Genomic DNA, 17,916 nt, shown 5'->3' with positions numbered 1-17,916 from the left:
AATTACTTTAAGTCTAGAAATATAACATTTGAGAAGTACAAAATATGGAATCAAACAAGGTAATAATTTGCTGGTACTTTTATTACAGAGAATGCAGGGTAAGGGAGATGTGAGGAAGTCCAGTTAGTTATACAAAAATGCTATGAACAGTTGTGTTTTTCTTTTTTCTTCTTTTTTATATTGTTTGTTGGTGTAATTGTATTTGTTTCTCTGTTTGTTATTTCTTTGGTGAAGGGATTTTGTGTGTTTGATATGTGATTTTCTACTCTATGTTTCAAAACTTAATAAAATATTTATAAAAAAAAAAGAAAGCAATTTTCGATCTAAAGAATACGCCATTTCACGCTGGATATAAAAGTGCAACCACTACCTAAGCCTGCAGACCATAGAAGGTGCCCAATCCATGGCCAATCCAATTTAAGTACTACTATTCTTTTTTGTTTTTAAAAAATATAGATTATCAGTGACTTTGCACATAAATACACAAAATGTTCAACAACTGTAATTCCTATGGTCTTAGGCAGTTCAAAATTATTGTGTATAGGTATGCCAACCAGGATAATATATGAAAATAAATTGTAAGTATAAAATATACAATAAAATTAAAATAAAGGGGGAAAATTAGTCCCATCAACTATACTATTAAATTAAACCAAACTTCTACCCAACAAAGTTTCCTTATGTTTCAGGTATGTGTACAATGCTCTGTTCAGCATTCCATTAAGTGGCAGTGTTTTCGGAGTGCTGTGTTTAAGTATGTGGTGAAGCAATTAACATTGGTGGGAAGCTTGAATGCGGCTGGATTATGTTGCTTCGTTTTGTCATTTTGCCTATTGTGAATAAAAATCAAAAATGACCAAGTAAGTCAGTCTTCTCACATTTCTGGATATGGTCAACTCACTATGAGTGTCAAATTCACACAGTATCTCTTGCAAGTACCGCCTGATGCAGTGAGAATCTGGCTGCAGTGATTAAAAGTGCTCAGCTTGTTAGTTTGACAGAGTGATGCTACTTAATAATGGCATGACACGTTCATGGAAACTACAGCAGAGGTTTTCAATGCATATTATCAGCTTAAATTCAGCTGAAGGCACACCTCCTTTTAATCAGAAACATAAAAAGACCACTTTACAACAACTTTCCCCCATCACTTATTCCAAAATGGAAAGCTACCATTCAAGCTCCACATGGGCTCCTATTTCGTTATGACTATATTTCTCTCAGTTATGTGCTAAAAAATATCACACCTTGCCTTCAAGCTTTGGCAGAAGGGAAAGCTATTCAGTTAATAAGGGCCTGGAGGTTTTACAAGACAAAGAGAGTCGGGTCAGAACAGTCTATTAAAAATTTATAACAGACAAATTATTAGATCTTTGGCTAGAACCATAGCTGCATTTTATAGTTAATTAAACAGACACTAATGGTGCAACTTTCAAAAACTATTTTTGGTATCTGAAGAAGTGTGCATACACACGAAAGCTCATCCCAATAACAAACTTAGTTGGTCTCTAAGGTGCTACTGGAAGGAATTTAATAAATAAATATGCAAGCCATTAATTCAGCAGAAGCCCAGGTGACTGCCACAACAGATCTTTCAGCAAGAAAATATACATAAAAACATAAATTAAATATAAAAACATAGATTTAAAATATACAAAAAATAGAATAAACTAGGGGCTACTTAAACCTCTGCTTGCTTCACTTACCAATCCTGCCCACTCCATCCCTAAGCCTCCCTTGCCCAACACCCAATTTAACCCCACTCAACCCTCCCCTTTTCCAATTCATGCTGTAGCCAATCAGGCTGAAGAGGTGGCCCAGCTGCAGGAACACTTAGGAAGGAGGTCAGAAGCAGCTGGTGATTATGAGGCTGGCCAGCCACTGCCTCTAACTGGTTTCCCCTTTCCCATGCTGTTCCTCCTTGCAGGCTGACTCTCCATCCTCATCAGCGGCAAAAGGAGAGGATTCCCCCAGTTGGCTGAGGAACAGGGTGACCAGCAGTGGTACCTGCTAGCCAGGGGACCTAAGTGCTGGGGGCAGAGGCCCTAGAGCTGGCAGGCAGGAGCCAGCAAAGCAAGCAGGTTACTGGGGGAGGAGGCTGCTGCAGCCTATTCAGGATCTACCTCCCCACAGATCAGCTGGGCCACCCATCCACATGGACTCTTGCCACATTGTAGTTCACACTGCCACCTCTCTGTGGCAAAGCAAACTGCAGCGCGACAACATGCTTATACTTTTATTATAGGTATAGATAATTTCCACCTATCATCCATCTTTAGAAAATACTGATCTGCACATTTTGCATTTATACAGTCAGCAGGAGGCCATGATCAGCAAATGTATCATCCATGTTGGTATAGGCACACATGCAATCTAAGGCAACAAAGATTCAAACTTATCTAGGGCATAGTCAGAACACACACTGATTTCTTTGTGGATAATGTACTGAGCACATTAAAAACATCGCTAATGGTTTTTGCATTTAATTTTCCTCCTTCCAATTTAAAACGAACAGGGCTTTATCCAATAATGTCTCAACATCACAAGGACTTCTGTCTCTGCAACAGGACTTCATCTCCCATTCTTCTTGTGCCCCCCAAATCTATTATGGGAGTGCCCACATCTTGCAGAGCAGACTTGGGGGGTGTGCAGGGAAAGGAAGTTCCATTGCACTGGCAGAACTCTTGCAGCAAGGTAACTTTATTGGCCACAACCTGTAATTTCCTTGATTATTCTCTTTGGATTGTCACCACCAAACATCTAAATGTGTATTTGGTGCATTTGGTTCACATCCCAGAGAGCATAGAAACCGAAACCCTGGCCAGGAAGCAGAGGAATGATGGAGTGGCATAGCCACTGCCACATCCAAAGCCTCCAATGGCAATGCTAGGCTGGTGCGAAAATCGGGACAGAAGGAGGAACCCACCAGCCAGGATCTGGTGTAGCAATTAAGCGCAATGCTGTTAAGCGATGGCAATACAGCTTGGAATCCAGTCAAACCAGGCCAGTTCATCCCTCCCTGTCACTACCTTGGAATTTCTGCAGGCTATTCTGGTGGGACTTCCATACACACCATCCTTTGTGGATGAGTGACTGTGCAGCCAGTAGCTAAAAGGAGCTGCTCTGGGTTGGGCAGAAGATCTCTGCCCCATCCTCACGTTCCTACATGGCAGATTGGGCCTCTAAGACTTCCATATGGATCCACAACCGGGACAGGGCACCTCAAGGATGGAGGTCCAATGCAGACTTGCAGGCCACTCTATCTGGCTCTTGGGATGCTTTACAGGTGAGACACTGTCCCAAGAAGCAGCTCTTACAAGCCCCACTTTGCATCCTCCTGGCTGGAACGAGTCCCTTGAACTCTGACAATCCTTCTTCTTTGCCAGGGAAGACGTGTGAGCGCGAAGAAACTAGCCTAGCGGAACAAAAGTAGCATTCACTTATTGCTCTGCTCACTTTTGCCTTGGTCTCCCTCCACCCATGTGGTGCTTGGGCTGACAAAAGTTCTCCATCCTTATTTACGAGATGACGCTCCTGACTTTCATTCTCCCTGTTTCAGGGAGGTGTGTTGATAGAATAGCAAGAAAACAGAACCCCGCTCCCCGTCTTCTCTCGGCCACAGTTATTTTCATAAGCCGCAAGTTCAGCCTGAAATAATCCATAAGGGGATCCGAGGTTTCAAATTTTCCACTTTACAAAACAGTTAGCCCCTTGTGTAAATACTGCAAGACCCACCACCACATTGCTTGATCAGGCAGACGGCGAAAACAAGGCCAAGCATTTTGTTATCATGCAGCTACATGGGGCAGTATAGGAAACTGGCGGGCATTTCCCCCCCATGAAATCAAACATCCTGTGATTGAAGTTTTGCACAACTCTTTAAAAAAGATAAAGGCAGAGCTTTTAGAGTTTTAAGTGGACCGAGCCACTCTCCCACTGCCTCAACAGCCATAAATTTTACACCTTTCCTTCCCTCCCGCCCTTTGCCTTGTTCCTGTACACACTTCAGATGAGAGCCAACAAAAGTCACAGCATGGAATTTTGACCTGCCTGAATACACAAGCGCTTCTGGATGGCTTTGCTAGCTCATATAAATGTTACTCATACCTTAAAGGATCTACCACAGTGGTTAATATCCGGATTGCTGCTGAGATTAATTCTTAACATCCTCAAACAACAAGGATATCTTTTAAAATATATATCTCAATGTAACCGTGTGCATAGTTTAGATAAAAGTAGGGAAACGTTTGAGATTTGTTTTTGCCAGGAAACTTACACAAGGAAAATCTTAAATGTCTAGAGTAATGGTGTGGTAGTGCAACTGAACTCAAGATTTGTGGTATCTAGACATAAAGGACAGAGATTATTGATTAGATGAGCATCCTAGTATCCATACCTGCAGGTAATTTGCTTCTGGGTTATATTAACTATTAGGTAAAGGGGCCCCTGACCATTAGGTCCAGTCGAGACCGCCTCTGGGGTTGCGGTGCTCATCTCGCTTTATTGGCCGAGGGAGCCGGCGTACAGCTTCCGGGTCATGTGGCCAGTATGACTAAGCTGCTTCTGGCAAAACCAGAGCAGCACACGGAAACGCCGTTTACCTTCCCACTGCAGCAGTACCTATTTATCTACTTGCACTTTGACGTGCTTTCGAACTGCTAGGTTGGCAGGAGCAGGGACCGAGCAACGGGAGCTCACCCCATCACGGGGATTCGAACCGCCGACCTTCTGATCGGCAAATCCTAGGCTCTGTGGTTTAACCCACAGCGCCACCCGCGTCCCATATATTAACTATTACAATTCTACTAATTAAAAGCATGTTTACATTTCCATGTAGAATAAAGGCAGCATATTCCACGGTACGCAGTTAAAAGTCACTCAGTGTTTCTACTCAGCAGAGAGTGACAGCTGCATCTGGAAATTGCGGCAACAGCAGTCCATTTCAGAATTACCACTGAACGGCCGTGCCTTTACTATCCAAAGTGGCAAAAAAGTTGGCAGCAGTTTTCTATACCTGACCATTGAAAAATGTTGCTATTGGGAAGTTCAGTTCTCATCTAAAAAGAAATGCAATGTCCTTTTTCTTACAAACTGTAATGCTATTTCGGCTGCATTAATATCCTCAGCAATCTTGTTGATTAACCATTTCTCTAAATGCCAATGTTTTGGATAAAACTTTTCATAAAGAAACTGTAGCTTGTCTGTGCTTATAAATGGTTTGCCTCCCAGATCTCTGTGTGGGTGAGCATCAGATGCATTTCAAAGCGCGGAACGGAAACATCCTTTAGCCCTAGTTGTAACTGAGTTAGGGCCATGGTATAAAAATGAAGGGAGGCAATTTCAGCCACATCCTTTCTGTGTTTTACAACCTTTGCCCCACACTAAGAGAAACAGTCATTAAAGACCCACCTTAGAAATAAAACGAAAGACCACCTTCTGTCTGCAAGTAGCTTTCATCATGGGAAAACCTAATGATGGTTCCTCCAGCAAGCTATTTATTGCTTGGCTCCAGACAGTATAAACTGTCTATGAATGAGGCTGCAAGGGAGTTAAAACTTACTCAGCTTTTGAGCACCCCGAGAAATCCCACCAGATTTCTAGCAACGTATTTATTCTCAACAACTCCTTTATGCAATGGGATAATTTTAATTTACCTCTTCTGGCCAAGAGGTGCTATTAAAAAACAAATTCTGCTGAAATGTAGCCTGTCTCTGCAGCACGAGTTTTAATCAGCATTTTACATTGGTCAGAGCAGCAAAGAAAATTGTCGGGTGCATAACCTTTAGCATCATTTTTAGATGTTTAGTGTTAAAAAAGAGTAGCGTCTGAATTTTCTCTCTAAAAATATTTAATTTAAAAGGGTAAGTAATACGTAACTTCTATAAGCCTCTTTAAAGAAACATTAGAAAGTTATTTCTTGAAAATAAAAATCAAGAGCAGTAAAAGTGATCTAGAAGTATCCTTTATCTTAAAAACAAAATATTTCTGCTGTTCACAAGGCCATGTAGCTCATAAGTATTCAAACACTTAGGATGCAACCCAACACCCCCTTACTTGTGAGTAACCCCCACAGAACACATTAAGACTTGTTTCTGAATACACATGTTTAAGGACTGCGCTGTAAATCTTTTATCTTTTCCTAGCACAATATGTGGCTCCGGATCAGAATAAGACCACCACAGTTATGCCCACCAGCCTTTCAACCCCTCAGAAAGGTCAACAACAACAAAAAAATACAAAAAAATACCATGCCTTCAATTCTTTGTTTTAAAACTTTGAAGGTGCTCTGCATTAAATCCCCTGGGCCTATTTGTCTGCAATTTGGCAGGTTTGATCCGCTCTGGAAGGGCTCATGTGTCTGTAAATTTCATCCACTTTGGCCAAAATGTGAAAACACACACACACATATATGTATATCTTGCCAATTTAAATAAGCCCAGGGCAGGAAAAAGATTAGTGCAATTTTATTATCTGAAAACACCTAAAAGCAATTTCAACACAGAGGAATTTTGGGAAAGATCTGTACTTTAAAAAGGGTTGTAGGAAGACGAATGTCTTCAGTAAGTGCTGAAAAGATAGCAGACACTTTTCCTCTCTAATATTTAATGGGAAGGGATTCCAAAGGGTGGGGACCATACCACCAAAGGCCCAATTCCTAGACTGTGCGAAATGGACCACATGAGAAGATGGTACCTGCAGGAGTTCCTCAGCTTAGCTGGATATATCAGTTGGATATATACAGGATGAGACAATCTTTCAGGTATCCTGGTTTCAAGCTATACAGGACTTTATAAACCCAAACTAGCACCTTGAACTTAGCCTGGCATGGTGAATAATAATTACTACTAATAATTTTATTGTTTATACCCCACCCATATGGCTGGGTTGCCCCAGGCACCCTGGGCGGCTTCCAACACACACAAATACATAATAAAATATCAAAAATATCAAGAACTTCCTGATACAGGGCTGCCTTCAGATGTCTTCTAAAAGTTGTATGCATTTGTTGTTCCTTTCTCTCATTTTTTGCAAGGAATAGCATACAGTGGTACCTCGGGTTACATACGCTTCAGCTTACAGACTCAACCCAGAAATATTACCTCGGGTTAAGAACTTTGCTTCAGGATGAGAACAGAAATCGTGCTCTGGTGGAACGGCGGCAGCGGGAGGCCCCATTAACTAAAGTGGTGCTTCAAGTTAAGAACAGTTTCAGCTTAAGAACGGACCTCCGGAACGAATTAAGTACGTAACCAGAGGTACCACTTTATTATATATTTTATCTATTGAATAATTTTGAAGAGAAATATAAAAGAGCACAACCCACTTTTAAGATGTTAAAATGTGCCGAGTGTTGTTTCTAAATATAAAAAGCTATAAAAGTTTATTTTGTCCTGGGCTGCTCAACAGGGCAGTTTATTTGTCTAATTCATAGCCTGCTTTGAATCTGGTGCTTCCCAGGATTTTATGCTCACTTTTCTGGGAGTAAGGCTGCCATCTTTAATCCCATTCACCTGGGGATAAATCCTACAGAATTTGAGTGGGTGGTTAGGATTGTGCTGCAAATCAATGGGATTTATTTTTGAACAGATATAGGATTATGTTAATCTCTCTCCCTCTCTAATCCTATTTTGTAAAGCAATTAAAAACTATTCTGCAGTGACCAGCTGATTTTGACAATAAACTACAATATGTGGTGCACATATTTTTATACCTTCAGGGTTGGCAAGATTTTTGCTTTGTTGTAAAACATCAGGACTGTAGTGTTGCAGTTAAAGCAAGAGGAGGGTTGCCTTTCTAGCTATGTGCATGCTTATTTTTCTTTACATGAATGTTTGTTTGTTTTTTAACAGGAATGGAATTATATATTTACATTTTGCATTTCCTCCCAGGAGCTCAGGGCTGTTTGCATTGTCTTCCCTTTACCCCTTTTTACCTTTTTAACAGTCCAATAAGTTAACCTAGGCAACCTCCGATGGCCTTCTGGCGGTTTCCTCATTGTGAGAAGTGAAAGTACAGGGAACCAGGCAGAGGGCCTTCCACCGCGGTGGTGGCACCCGCCTCCCGTCAGATGTCAAGGAGCTTCACAATATTCCAAAATACCTGATGGAGCATCTCCACCCCCATCGTTCAAGCCCAGACACACAGGTCCAGCACCGAGGGCCTTCTGGCGGTTCCTTCATTGCCAGAAGTGAAGGTACAGGGAACCAGGCAGAGGGCCTTCTCGGTGGTGGCACCCGCCCTGTGGAATGCCCTCCCAGCAGATGCCAAGGAGATGAAGAACTATATAACTCTTCTAAAAAGACTTTTCAGGTGTCTTCTATATCTGAAGTTGGCCCTATATAGGGAAGCTTTTAGTGTTCAACTGTTTACTATGGTTTTATAAATTGTTGGAAGTGGCTGGGGCTACCCAGTCAGATGGGTAGAAGAAGAAGAGTTTGGATTTGATATCCCGCCTTTCACTCCCTTTAAGGAGTCTCAAAGTGGCTAACATTCTCCTTTCCCTTCCTCCCTCCACAACAAACACTCTGTGAGGTGAGTGGGGCTGAGAGATTTCAAAGAAGTGTGACTGGCCCAAGGTCACCCAGCAGCTGCATGTGGAGGAGCAGAGACGCAAACCTGGTTCCCCAGATTACGAGACTACCGCTATTAACCACTACACCACACTGGCTCTCCATGAAGTATGAAGAAGAAGCATGAAGAAGAAGAAGAAGTTGTTCTGTATACTGGGCCAGGAAATCTTGTTGGCTTTGTTGCTGCCCATTTTGCATATATCACCAAACAAGATTTGTGTGTCCTTCAATTTCTATGTAAATCAGCCTTTTGGACAATTAGAACTTTTCACTGAACTGGAAGCTTATTTTAAAATCTCGATATTCTACCTGTCACTCAGACATGCAAGGTAGCTTGCAACAAATACAGTCATACCTCGGGTTACAGACGCTTCAGGTTGCGTTATTTGAGTTACAGACCGCCGAAACCCGGAAGTACTGGAACGGGTTACTTCCAGGTTTCGGCAGTCGCGCATGTGCCAAAGCGCTAAAACGCGCTTTGCTCATGCGCACACGTGCCAAATCGCAAGCTGTGCGTGCGCAGACGCGCCGCTGCGTGTTACGAATGCTGCGGGTTGCGAATGTGCATGCCGCACGGATCATATTCGCAACCTGAGCGTCCACTGTACTACTTCAAAGCAGCACTAATCCAAAAAAGTGAGCATCACCATGTCAAATTCAAACAGCTCTCCTCACATACGCCAGCTGGGAACAGCCACGTCAGCACAGCTACCTGAATACCAGTGAATAATAGAGCCAAATGGGCCTGTTGGGAAAGGGAATTCCAGAGCCTAGGAGCAATAGGAGAGAGCTCCTCCAGACAAGCTATTTATCCTTTATCCACCCTGCATGCACAAAGCTTACACAGAGGTTAGATTATAGCCACTCATTACTGAACATTTGTTCCAATTTGTTTGTGATGTTACATGACCATGATCAATCGTTCTGATTTCCTTGTGGGATGCTTATATGTTTTCCTGTTGGTCATTTGTTCATCCCACACTTTCCAGTTGTTGTGCTAGGGCAGCAGAGTACTTTAATACACTGTAATTGCACAAACCTAAATTTCCTGTAGGGACGTGGGTGGCGCTGTGGGTTAAACCACAGAGCCTAGGACTTGCTGATCAGAAGGTTGGCGGTTCGAATCCCCGTGACAGGGTGAGCTCCCGTTGCTCGGTCCCTGCTCCTGCCAACCTAGCAGTTCAAAAGCACGTCAAAGTGCAAGTAGATAAATAGGTACCACTCCGGTGGGAAGGTAAACGGTGTTTCCGTGCGCTGCTCTGGTTCGCCAGAAGCGGCTTAGTCATGCTGGCCACATGACCCGGAAGCTGTACGCCGGTTCCCTCGGCCAATAAAGCGAGATGAGCGCCGCACCCCAGAGTTGGTTACAACTGGACCTAATAATGGTCAGGGGTCCCTTTACTTTTACCTTTAAATTTCCTGTGCTTCAATCCCTTCTACAAAATAAGTACCGAAAGTCTGCTTGAAGCACTCTGGAGTTTCAGAAAGTGCTATATAGCTTCTAAATATTACAACTATCAACTTTTTAAAAAGCAACAACCAGGAAAATCATCTAGTGCTACAAGCATAGAAAAAAAATCACCTAGTCTACTTTCCTAATGCAAAGACCCACCAACCCCATAAAGACTACACATTACACATCAAATTACACTTTCATAAGCAAAAAAAGAGACAGCACAGGAGTTCACCACAGAACTTTTTTGTAGAGCAAATAGTTTGGATGACTAAAGTAGGCAAGCAAACTTACAGAACTCAAGTCGGGTGAGATAAAGGCTTTTGATTCTCCCAGAATATTCATGATAGAGGTTAATAGGTCTGAGGTGCATCCTAGAATCCTCAGTTGGCAATGTACTAAATATATTCATCTCCTTTCTGTCATAAAGAATACAACCCTGAAGTCTATGAAATGTATTCCTCTACCAGACAACCATCTGTTCAGAGATTCGTGCTAAAGTACATGTGACGCTTAAAATATATTCTGCTGTTTACATTCATTTCACACTATCAAGTATCTAAGAGCCAATTCATATTTCCCATACAAGCATGAACTTCAGAAGTATGAATCCAACACATTGCTGAATTTTACTTTGTAATGTAATGCAAGTTCAACACTCATTAATACTAGCACCAAATGATGACTTATCAGTCAGAACAGCTTAACCCCACAATGTCAACTGGACACACAATACTGTTCTAGACCATATGCATATTCATCTTTAAGTTACCATGCTGAGATAAGTGATGAACACACTTCTATGAATGGGCCTTGGAGGGACCCCTAGCAATTAATGGTATCTTAAGCATACGTAGGCAAGCCATTAGCATCTTGGCTAAGAACGAGCCGTTGCAATCATATACAAACTTACACATCAAAGCCGATTTTCAATGTATTATCCCTTTGCATGCATCAATTAGTATACGCTGTAACACATCTGTCCACAAGAAAAAATAAATCATAAAACCCAATCTGTTTCCTGGCAGCGAGAAGCAATCACATTGAACGGCCTCCGTTAACACACATTTCTGCAGCATTATTAATAAAGCAACAACAAACTGATGCAACTCCCGAGAGGGTCAAAAATGAAATCAGCCAAAGCATCTGCAAATGAAAGTGTGCCAACAGCCAATTTCCATGGTTTTGCATAACGAAACAGAACCTGCACGCACACGGAGCTGCTCAACTAAAACTGCACAGAGTAGACCCAATTAAATTAATGGACCTACCCCTACAAAACTTAGTTTGATACCACCTATTATGAACATCCTTGTCTCTCTCTCTTTTTTAAAGGGATAAACTGAGGAAGGGATAATAGCCAATAAAAGCCTTACTTCAGATTTCGAGGACATGTTCTCCTCCATATCGGAATCGTTAGGATCCACAATATCATCAAAGGGGGGTAATGTGGTCTTCTTCTTTTCCAGTGTCTCGCTTTCCATTTTGACTTTCCCAATCTTAAACTGAGATTTATCCTTTGTCTGTTTTCTGTCCGCCGTGGAACAAGTAAGTATCAGTGGGGGAGCACTGGAAAAACTCTTAAATAAAGCCTCCGAGCCACTTTTCCTCTTCTTTTTGGCTGCCAGATCCTCAGAATCCATCCCTGGAGGCCTTTTCGTGGGGGCTTTCTTCTCTTGTTGCTGTCCACCTGCTATGGTAAGGATGTTGTTTTCGGATTTTGGCTCCTTTGACATGGGTTTGGGTTCCTTGAAGGCCATTTTAGGAACAATTTTTTCATCCTTTAGTGGTTTGTTTTCTTTGGGTTTTTTGGAGGACTCTTTGGAAGATTTGTTATGTTCCCTGGAAGGTTCTTTGAAGGCACTTTTATGTTCTTTCGAGTCTTTAGAAGGTTTCTCCTTGTGCTCCTTAGTTAATTTATGGGGCTTTGAAAAACTGTTGCTGCTGCTGCTGCTGCAAGTGCTTATAATCTTACTTGGGTCCTGCAACAATGGAAACCACAAAGTTAACTTATAATAATAATAATAATAATAATAATAATAATAATAATAATAATAATAATTTTTATTTTTTTCTGCTGCTCATCTGTCTAGGTTGCCCTGGCCATGCGGCCCCCAACAAAATATTAAAAACAAAATAAAATATCAGTCATTAAAAACTTCCCTGAACAGGGTTGCCTTCAGATGTCTTATAAAAGTCAAATAGTTGTTTTTCTGTTTGACATCTGGTGGGAGGGTGTTCCATAGAAAGGAATTTTTGCCTTTGTATTTATCTACTGCATATTGCTACTGCTTTATGAACAGCAAAATAGATATTTAAACAACACAACACTATTTTATCTAACAGGTTGGTGTTATTAAATCATAGATACAGCAAATAGGAACCCAGCACTCCTTAAATGGAACGTTTTATTTTAAGTTTTAGTTAACTTGCTAGATACCCCCAAGTTAAAGTTAGGTGGGTTTTCCTCTTATTGCCAAACATTTTTAAAAGGCAAAATCTAGCATGAAGTAAACTGAATTCCTTTGAAACCAATGAATTAGAATACAGCTCTGAATCTTAAATCCTATTGCTAAAATTGTGCACTTAAACTACGTGACCAGATATGACATAATTTGTCATATTTGTGGGCTGTCTACTGGAATGAATCCTGTAGATGGCGTAACACATACACATAAGACCAATTCGAGGGAACTGACCCTCCTTGCAACCTCGTGACTGTAGTTCATGAGATCCTCATGCAAGTCGAATGGGCAATCCATTGCATTCAATCACCATAACCACGCAGATAAAGTCATGGAAGAATTCGAGTAACTCGTGCATGTGTGCAAGATATTATATAATGAAGAGTTAATTCTTGGTTTGCTTTCTTCATCAACTACTTGCATAGCCAACCATGAGAAAAAGAGCTAAGCCATGCAACACACTGACAAAGCCACTTCCGACATAAGGAGGAGGTGGTGTTGCAGGCTCACGCCCCCAACAATCGCGCAGGGCTGAAGCCAGCCCTGCGCGACCAGGGGAATCCTCGGGCCGCATCAGCTCCAGGGCCAGCCAATCGGCTGGCTCCGGGGGCATGGCCTGGGTCATTTAAGCCTGGCGCGGCCCGGGGATCTCCCCTTTTCGTCCTTGCCGCAGATTTGGTTTCCCACCCACCCACCCTCCAGCCTTTCTTTCTGACCGTGCTATGGACTTCGGTTGGTCCCCGTCAAGGGGCCTAGTAGGATTTTTTTCCACTTGGCGAATTGGCACTGGCCATTTGGTTTTTTGCCTACCTCGTAGCAAATCGACACAACTCATTGGTTTTGGCGATTAGGCATTGGTAGGGGTATTATTATGTAGATGAGTTGGGGGGGAGGAGCGCCATCACCTCCCCAAATATTGAAGGGTAGTCCGGTAAAGGATTCCGGGGGGCGTTGCCTCGTCCAAAACCTATGGAGGCCAGGACCTAAAGCACGCCCCCGAGCGCTGACCCCTCGGGGAGTTCCTAGTGATGTGCATCTCAGGGCTCCCCCTGCTGGTGTTAACCCTTCCCGGTCTTCAAGCAATCAGGCTGAAGCCAGATAGTCGGATAGGACCAATGCCTAAGCCAATACCACTCTTACCTGTAACCAATAAAGTTGTGGCCAATTTTTGCCCATTAACCTAAAATAACGATGTCCTGTGTCTTATTTATTCCAACTGGTGGGAGCCGGGAATTGCCACACAATACACCTCCCAGGAACCAAAGAAACCATCGCATGTAAATGGTCTGCCAATTCTCTCTTCCAGTTGCAGCTGAAATCTAGCTTCTCCTGTTTTTAAAGCAATGCTTTTGGGGAATTCATGACAAGAATGGGGGTGTCTGAGATAAGGCTGGATCCCAACTTGGAAAAAAGTTGGCCAGCATTAGATATGAACAGTTCAAATTATGATCCGAACAGTCCAAATATCCGTACTAACATGCAATCTTATGATAAATTGACTTCACCACACTGAGGTGTAACCTTTTAGGAATAAAGCAGATGACTCCAATTACTACATAGGTTTTTTTAAAAAATAAATTTGAAAAAGCAATCAAATGCCACACATTTTAATGCAAAAATGACCACTAACAAGAAGAGCTTACAAATTTTCTTGGCTTTTAAGTTATATACAATTGATGGCATTCTTCTATTGTATTGCCTGCCATTTCTAACTTTGCCTCTTATCAAAACAGGCAACAGTTTAAGTTCAACACAGAAAACACCCAGCATATATCTATATCTATATCTATATCTATATCTATATCTATATCTATATCTATATCTATATCTATATCTATATCTATATCTATATCTATATCTATATCTATAAAACACAAATCCAGCTTGCGTTCCTCAAGCATGGATACATGCAATAGCTAGTTGGAAAACTTTTACTTCAGGAAGCCTACCAAGACAATTTATTTTTGCTATCTAATGTTTGTTTAAAGTTTTGCTGACTTCTTTGAGTTTTTGTTGGTAGTTTTATCATGTGCACCCCACAGAGAGTTTTCTGATGAAGCATGTTTAGTCCTTCCTGACAAATAAATAAATAGTTTGCCATTTGCTTGGACCTTTTCATAATGCTAAATCACTCCTAGCCATCTGCATTTCACATAGATTTGGAAAATAGCTCAGCCAGTAGAGCAGAAGACTCTTAATCTCAAGGTTGTGGGTTTAAGCCCCACCCTGAGCAAGAGATTCCTGCGTTGCAGGAGTTTGAACTACATGATCCTCGAGGTCCCTTCCAACTCTACAATTCTATGAAAATACTCTTAACAATTTATCCTACTGCAAGTTTAAGCGGTCTTGGCTACACAAAACACCCAAGAATTAAAATATTGTGCAGAAATGCTCTTAAAAGTGAAGATAGCTATTAATTAGGGGCTTAGCTCCCCGTAGTAGTAAAATCACAAGCTTCCCAGAACACAGTTAACATTCAGCTTTCCTCGGCATTTTATCTAATCTGATTTCTGTTGCTGAAAAGTGAAGTAGTTTGGAACTTTGTTTAATCCGCAAGAAAGAAGGGCCTTTTCGCTGGCTAGGTTCAATTCTAATCATTCTAACCTCCTTTGGGGTGGGTTTGGCAGAAGGAGACAGGATGTGCCCATGCGATGCCCACCTGGTGGAAACTCTAGCTCCCACGGCCCTTAACTGTAAAATGTATGGTGATCTCTGCCAACAATTTCTAGACCATCTATGTATTCCAACGTGGAAATCAGAGGTTATGCACTTCTTATTACAGGGGAGAGACCAGGAGCTCACCAAGACAGTAGCTAAGTTCCTCTATTTGATTTTTTGTCGCCGAAGTAGGCTACAGGATGCTGCCTTTGTTCGAAACCCTCAGAGATGAGGCGGATTGCTCGCTCCTTCTGCCCTTTGGCGGGTGACTGTGCCATTGGGGGTGGCGGAAAGATTGCACTGCCCTATCTATTCTAAATGTATTCTGAATGTTCTTATGCGATGCCAATAAAGGTTACTTGAATTAAGCTTTGCCTGGTCCTTATTGAGAAATGGGAGGAAACTTGTATACGTTCTATTACCAGACTTTCGTGGATGAATGAAAACGTACTTTGATGACTGCATTGTTCAGTTTCTAATGTATGTTATTCTTTAGGTTAGTGTATAAGGTGCAAAAACTATGTTCATGTTTGCACATTTAACATCTGCTAAAAAAAAATGGCCATTTAATGCACATAGGTTGAATGCACATAATTCACCTCACTTTGAAAGGCAAATAAATGGAAGAAAATCTGAAATGTTCAAGGGCGATAAATATATTCTAGAACTATGATTGGTCGTTCAGTCATCTGATTTAAGTATTGTTCTGAACTTGTCACTTGCTTCTTGGCCACACAGCTTTCAAAACCCTCAACCAACGCACATCCCAAATTCTGTTATCCTCCTATGCCTCTCACCTTTGGCCCATGAGATGATTTCTTCTTCACTTCAGAAAAAGACAGGGAATTACTGGGAAGGTTCAGGAGGTGAAGACTCTGCCCTGAAGCAGCCGAGGTTCCATCTGACATTACCATGATCTATTTTAAAATGGAAGCATTAGTAACATTTACAAAACAGCTGAGGATCTAAAGCAAAGTTCTTGGAAGTGGGCACTCAAATCAAACTCTGGTTTCTGCCGTTGGCATACATAATTGGCATCAATTTTAGTATAATTTGGAGTTCACCATCAATGGAAAGGACAGACTGACTGAAAAAAAAATCCGTATTAAAAATGCTGTTAGAAGAGCCCAGAGAAGCATAACTGATATATATCGTATTTTTCGCTCCATAAGATGCACCTGACAATAAGACGCACCTAGTTTTTAGAGGAGGAAAACAAGAAAAAAAATATTCTGAACGAAACAGTGGGTGTGTGATTTTTGTTGCTCATGCTGTGGCCACAGACATGATATGTGATTTGACGGTGAGTTTGGGGTAGCCCAATGCAAAAATCCTAAGGATCCATGTGGATCCGTGCTTTGTAACCACGTTTTTGCGCCATTGCGGCCCACGAAACAGTGGATGTGTGGTTTTTTTGGTGCAGGCTGTAGCCATGGACATGCTATGTGATCTGATGGTGAATTTGGGGTGACCCAATGCAAAAATCCTGAGGATCCATGGGCTTTTACCTCCCCCTCCCAGGCAGCCTCCTTTATCGCTAGCCTCCCTTATCTCCCTCCTGATCGCTTGCCAATCAGCTGCTTCCTTCCCTCTTGTTTGCCTTAGTGTCTTTTCCTTAACTGGAACAGTTTTTTGCTCCTCCATCTCTTCTAATTTCTCTCCTCATTGCTTGTTTAAGTATTCTTGTCTCCTCTCCTTGCAAGTTTGCTGTCTTTACCTCCCCGCTCCCTTGGCAGCCTCCTTTACCCACAGCCTTATCTCCCTCCCGATCGCTTGGCGATCAGCGGCTTTGTTTCAACACCCACTTCCCTCTTCCTAGAAAAAAAAGAAAAAAGCATGATCTGCTTCTTGCCCCTGGGCTATTCAGCCCCAGGGACCACGCATTCGCTCCGTAAGACGCACAGACATTTCCCCTTACTTTTTAGGAGGAAAAAAGTGTGTCTTATGGAGCGAAATATACGTGTGTGTGTGTGTGTGTGTTATTAATGAACACATACTGAACACATACTAATTCTAGCGATTTGGCTATGAGATGCCTCTTCCAGCTTGCTTCCCCATCGTCATGCAAAAAGAGAAAATGCTTGATGATGTTTTCTAGCTAAAAAATCAGGCAGCTCCTTCTCCCTAACACCTTCTCTCAATACTGCACAAGGTGATAGCAAGGTTATAAGTAGCAACTACTACTGTTCAGGCTTTAGGGCTGATTCAAGATTGCAGTTCATTCGATTTCTGTTGCCAGTTTTAGTCATTCAGCCGGCTAATAAGCAGTCCAGTAAAATGACAGAGGAACAGATAGCTACGTTGATGCCACAGCTGGGAACTTTTTGCACCTCAAGTATTCCTGGAGGAATCTAGGTCATGAACTTATCACCTAGCATACTGCTGGGAACTAGATTTAAGTACTGAGCATCTATGCACTCTAATAATATATGAAATCTAGATTCCAGAGTTGTGGTTCTGCTATGCTGGCCATGTTAGGGGGGAGCAAAAAAAAATCCAAACATCTAAGGAACTAATCCTTTTGCACTTTGAGTAAATTAAATGCATAACAATAGTCAATTTAAAAGCAGTGCATTTTCATTTCTTAAGGAGAACGTCTTTTAAATAATAGATAGGTAGCCGTGTTGGTCTGCCATAGTCAAAATAAAAAATTCCTTCCAGTAGCACCTTAAAGACCAACTAAGTTAGTTCTTGGTATGAGCTTTCGTGTGCATGCACACTTCTTCAGATACACAAAGCTCATACCAAGAACTAACTTAGTTGGTCTTTA

At 41.8% G+C, this 17,916-nt stretch overlaps 1 protein-coding gene across 6 annotated transcripts in view; it reads right to left on the bottom strand.

Moving 5' to 3' along the window:
* MLLT3 (MLLT3 super elongation complex subunit) overlaps positions 1-17,916 on the bottom strand; it is a 144,734-nt gene that overhangs the window by 35,597 nt on the left and 91,221 nt on the right. For all 6 annotated transcript variants that reach the window (XR_014520927.1, XM_083483392.1, XM_083483393.1 and 3 more), the window contains 2 exons: positions 15,944-16,063; positions 11,400-12,005 (listed from right to left, as the gene is read on the bottom strand). Coding sequence is in view for 5 of the 6 variants with exons in the window: in XM_083483392.1 (XP_083339518.1) it covers positions 11,400-12,005; positions 15,944-16,063 (726 nt within the window). In the remaining variant the exon portion in view is untranslated. The remainder of the gene's footprint in view (positions 1-11,399; positions 12,006-15,943; positions 16,064-17,916) is intronic.

The sequence above is a fragment of the Podarcis liolepis genome (genome assembly GCF_965112155.1).
Source record: "Podarcis liolepis genome assembly, chromosome: 17".
Taxonomy (NCBI): domain Eukaryota; kingdom Metazoa; phylum Chordata; class Lepidosauria; order Squamata; family Lacertidae; genus Podarcis; species Podarcis liolepis.
This window is presented reverse-complemented; position numbering and strand designations above follow the sequence as displayed.